Source organism: Crocodylus porosus, unplaced genomic scaffold (genome assembly GCF_001723895.1).
Source record: "Crocodylus porosus isolate Cpor-Errol unplaced genomic scaffold, CroPor_comp1, whole genome shotgun sequence".
In the NCBI taxonomy this organism is placed as follows: domain Eukaryota; kingdom Metazoa; phylum Chordata; order Crocodylia; family Crocodylidae; genus Crocodylus; species Crocodylus porosus.
The window spans coordinates 9,686,536-9,691,389 of NW_017728951.1; the positions used below are offsets into that span (position 1 = coordinate 9,686,536).

Sequence of the window (4,854 nt, forward strand, 5' to 3'; positions counted from 1 at the left end):
GGTTCTGAAATCAAAACATTATTGCTTAAAATGCCTTTTTCTTGAGAAGTAGGGCAGTGTCAGTCAAGTGATAGATTTGTCATGTGCCCCTGGCTCCCTCTATTCCTGTGTCTTGTGCTGCTGGTGCAAAGTAGCTGGAAAGCTACCAAAACTAGTTTGAATCAGGGGACTCCTTCATTATCATGAAATCAGACTGTCTAGCCTCATATATATCTCTTCTTACTGATCCCAATGTTGGGAAGAAGGCTGAAGGACAGAACACAGCTAGAGTGTGGAGGAGTCAACCAAGGGATCAGATTACCCAAAAACCGATTCCAGGAATGCTGGGCAATAGGTATACAGCCACATTTGGCATTCTAGATCAGAGGCCTTCAACCTTTTTAAGGAAGTATACCGCTTCTCATGATGGCGGCCAGATATAGAGCAGGGGTGGGGCGGGGGGGAAGAGGGGCCTACATGCGGCCACTGCCACCACTACCCCATGCCATTGCATGCTGCTTTTCCACGGCCGGTTGCACACGCAGCTCTGTGGGCACCCAGCCAATTGCTGGCCACCTGTCAACAGCAGAGGGAAGGTGCAGTGGGAGGTGGCGCAGGGTAGTGGATGGCGGTGGGGGCAGCCGCATGAGAGCGCCCCCCCCAGCCGGCTGGCCAGTGCCTGTGTGGCCCGCAGAGGGGTGCCCTCGCCCCCCTGGCACTGTTCCTGTAAGGTGGTGGCGCAGGGTGGTGGGTGGCGGTGCTCTGTTCCTGCCCACCTGTACATAGCCCCTAGAACCTTTCCAAGTATGCCTAGGGGTATGCGTACCCCTGATTGGCAGCCCCTGTCCTAGATCAAGCATAGCCAAGTGGAATTCAGCTAGATAGAGGTTTTAGCTCTGCACATACAATCTTCTGGTCAAGATTATACAAGATGCTGTAGTAGATAAGCATGGACAGTTCTGTCAAAAGATCACTGTCTTGAAAATCATCTTTCTTTTTGGCTTTTCAACAGCAAGTGATGGGGATTACTGGCGTCTCCTGAACCCTGGAGAATATATCGTGACTGTAAGAGCCGAAGGCTACACCTCTTCCACCAAGAACTGTGAAGTAGGTTATGAAATGGGAGCTACTCAATGCGACTTCACAATCAGCAAAACCAACCTAACACGGATTAAAGAAATCATGAGGAAATTTGGAAAGCAACCCATTAGTCTACCAGTCCGGCGGCTCAGGCAAAGAGCTAGGCAGTGGCGCCAGCAGAGATAGACTGCTGCCTCCAGCATAACGCATGGCATTTTTGAGCTCTGCTTAAATCAAAAATGATTATAGTAATAGTAACACTTACATAGACAAACTTTACATACAGTTTTTCTGTTCACGGAGCCCATATGAGTAGAGCTGGTGAATATTTCTAAAACATGTTTGCTCAATTAAATAATTAGAAACAAATCTGAGTTCGAGTTGAGCCAGAACAGAATTGTTCAGGGGGTGTAAAACTAAAGGAATCAAACTAACTGTTTCCAGTCCAACCAAAAATCTTTCTTTTGACCTAAAATGAAATATTTGATTTTGGAGTTACTTTTGAAACTCTTTTTTCCTAAGGTCGATTATTAAATGAAAAATGGTGTTTTCAAACATTGTTTTTCTTAAAACCATTTGCTAAATTTGACCCAAATTCGCGAATAATTTTGTCTTTGCCTTAAAAAGCCCTATTTTGGTAAATTTAATATCTATCAAAATGATGTTGCCCAGCTCTATGGATATGCATACTTGTATTGAAGAATATCTAATAATTCCATAACTTTTCCTTTAGGATGTTTCTAAACCTCTAAATTTTAAAGCCACATTATTGTTCTGTGAACTAAATCCAACTGCAAGGGCATTAGCTGGGGGAGCACTGCAGGGATGTGGTATGGAAGATCCCTTCTCAGCTTAGAATGAGGTTGTTAAACACTGAATTATTAGTGGCTACAGAGATAGGAGGGTTGACTGTTGAACCTGTATAGTTTGCAGACCCAGTGAGCCCACCCTTGTCTTTTCCCTGGCCTGACTACCAATCTCTCTTCTATTCCTATACACACAGAGTGACTGTAGGCCACAGCATGTAAGGGATGCAGTGTCCTGTTCCTCTGCCCTGCCATGTCCCCAATACAATGCTGCTGCTTTTTCAGGCCTTAGTATGCTGTGGGAGGAGGGTTTGCGCTTTATTGACTTTTAAGTAATAAAACTGAACAGTTGTGTAGGATTGATTTTCAGGAATGATCTGGGTGGACTAGGGAGAGAACAAAGTGGAGGGAGATGGGCCAGATCCTCAGGTAGTGTTAACCAGTGCAGCTCCCAGGGGCTTCAAATATATTGAATTGATTTATACCAGCTAGGGGGAAGTCCTTCATTTTTAATCAGTCTCCTTTCAAACTTCTGAGAATAAACACAGCGCCTCTTATATTCATGGTAGCGAGACTGCAATGTACACTTTCAAGAACAGCTCTGTTAAAACCATTATGATTGCTATTACAGTTCTTGCCTTACTTGATATGTTCTTATAATTCCTGGAAAAGGTTTCACCAAAACTGAGGAAAATAAAGTGCAAGTAGAAAATTTACAGTGGAAAAACAATGTGCCTGTTGTATTCAATTTACTTCTTTTAATCAACAAAAAGTCTAGCACATAAAAATAGACAAAAGGTTATGGAATAAAGAGTATAAAATAACTAGCAACCTTTGCATAATAGTCAGTCTTATTGTCATCCACTGGAGGTGATTCCAGCATGGGCTTGTTCTGCAAATACCATTAAAAAGCAGTAAAGCTGCTGACAGCAAAGACACAAGGAAACAAAGATCTACACATAATTCTGCATTAGTGAGATGGGCACATTATTAGAGCATGGAATGTGTTCTCCTGCATTGGTGAAGTGGCTATGGTCAAGGATTTTTATTCCACTTCACGATGGACTTAAATGTGTTGGCAAAATTTCTGGATTCTGCAGCATGCTGGTTCAAAACCTAAGGCAGCTTCATTTAGTATAAAGGACAGAAGTTGTCTATAAGGTGAAGATGCAAGTGAATAATTCAGCCTCTTATATTGTTGCTCTGTCTTTTGTATTTTGATATTATATTTTAGTTACTGCACCCTGTTTCAATATGCCATGGACTTTTGTATCACGAATGTCTACTTGCAGCAAGGAACTGATCAGAACGAACCTGGGATTTTAGCAACTGAGCAGGGGACAGCTGAAGCTTTTCATGCATGGGGAAACCTGGGACGCAGTTTGGGAATGTTGATTAAAAAGGATAGCCAGGTGTTTCTGCTAAACTTCTCAAGTCTTCTAGCTGCAAACCAAAATCTTGACATGGCATAGAGTTTCTGAAGACATAGTTTTTGAGATTTGCATGTTCCAGAATGAATACTGTATACAGATTTGTCTAGACAACCATAGAACAACTTAGACAAGCTAATAATTTGTCATTAGAACAGGGTCAGCAACATTTTTTGGGGAGAGTGCCAAAAACACCTGCAACCTCCTCTTGTAAGATGTTGCCATGCCAGGGACACACATCAGGGGGGCCATGGAGTGCCCTCTCCTTGCTGTGGAAGTGTAGCCCTGGCTATATCCCCACTGTCCATCCTGAGGTGCACGTGTCAAACAAAATGCCTTCATGTGCCATGCTCCGGCACCATTTCTGGGGGTTGCCTACATTGGAATATTTTGTAGATTAAATAATAAGCAAGAATTGAAGAAAATCAGAATTGATATCACCATTGGCTGTTGCCAGTGGAGAGTGAAGAGAAGGACAAGGAAGTGAAGATGGAAGAAGGAAGTGAAATGGTGTAAGTGAAAGCATCTCCTAAAGAAGGTAGGGCATAAGGATGGGGGTCCTCATATCTGGATAGAAGCATCTGGCAAGGAGACAATTTCCCTATTCCCGTAACTTTCATAGGAGGGGAGGATAATTGGATACCAGAGATGATGATGGGGCTATTTTAATGTGGTGCGGCTGATGAGAGAATTCTAATATTATAAAAACCTACATCTGTCTGGCTGTCATACTTTATTCACACTCCGACTGGCTAACGGAAACAGCCAATCAGAGTGCTCCAAGTCTGGGGGAGTGCTGAAATGATTCTGGAGCTGCACCGAGGACTGGACAGAGGGTCGGGGAAGTGAGGCCAGCACCGTTCCCCGCAAGAGGCAGAACAGTGGCAGCCTGGGGCATTAGGTGGCAGCACTCCATCTCAGCTCCCTCCTTCCCACCACCCATCATTCTGGGTGGGCAATTAGCTAGTAGATGATAAAGGAAAGGTGACTTGCACTGAACAAACTATTGGGAGGTAGTATCCTGATGCATTATGAATAATGTTGCCACCTCACAATAGGGTTGCTACATCACATTCCTAGTGTTTAGTTTTACTTCCTCTGGTATCTGTGAGAAATATATTTCTATAGATATAGAAAAATAGACACACACAAATTCCTTCAGAGCTGACCATCTGGTAAAAAAAATCCCTTAAAAACTCATCCAGTTTTGTGCTGTAATTTGGACAGTCCAAGGCACAAGTTGAAGTTGTTTGCTTGATGTTAACGAGGGCTGGCTAGAGAAAAAGAATTCTGCTCTGTGAAGAATGGGTCACTCAGAATACAGCAGACTCAGGCCCAAGGCTTGCCTACTTAGAACCAGAGACTTGACCCCCGCTCTCTCATACCCGGGTGCCCGATATCTCCAATTCTGATCAGACGTTGTGTTGTCAAAACGAGTCCTTTTCTATGGAAAGTCCTGGTTTTGATGAATCGTTATTTTCTGAAGGCATAAACATTATTGAGTTATTGCTGGCCAGGTCTAGTAGACAGGGACAAAAGCAGTGAAATGTAACTTCTTT

At 43.4% G+C, this 4,854-nt stretch overlaps 1 protein-coding gene across 1 annotated transcript in view; it reads left to right on the plus strand.

Annotated features, from left to right (window-relative positions):
• Positions 1-2,592, plus strand: part of CPXM2 (carboxypeptidase X, M14 family member 2) — a 152,501-nt gene extending 149,909 nt beyond the window's left edge. The window contains exon 14 of the mRNA XM_019556202.1: positions 992-2,592. Coding sequence (XP_019411747.1) covers positions 992-1,245 — 254 coding nt within the window. The 3' untranslated portion in view covers positions 1,246-2,592. The remainder of the gene's footprint in view (positions 1-991) is intronic.
• Positions 2,593-4,854: the final 2,262 nt, after the last annotated feature.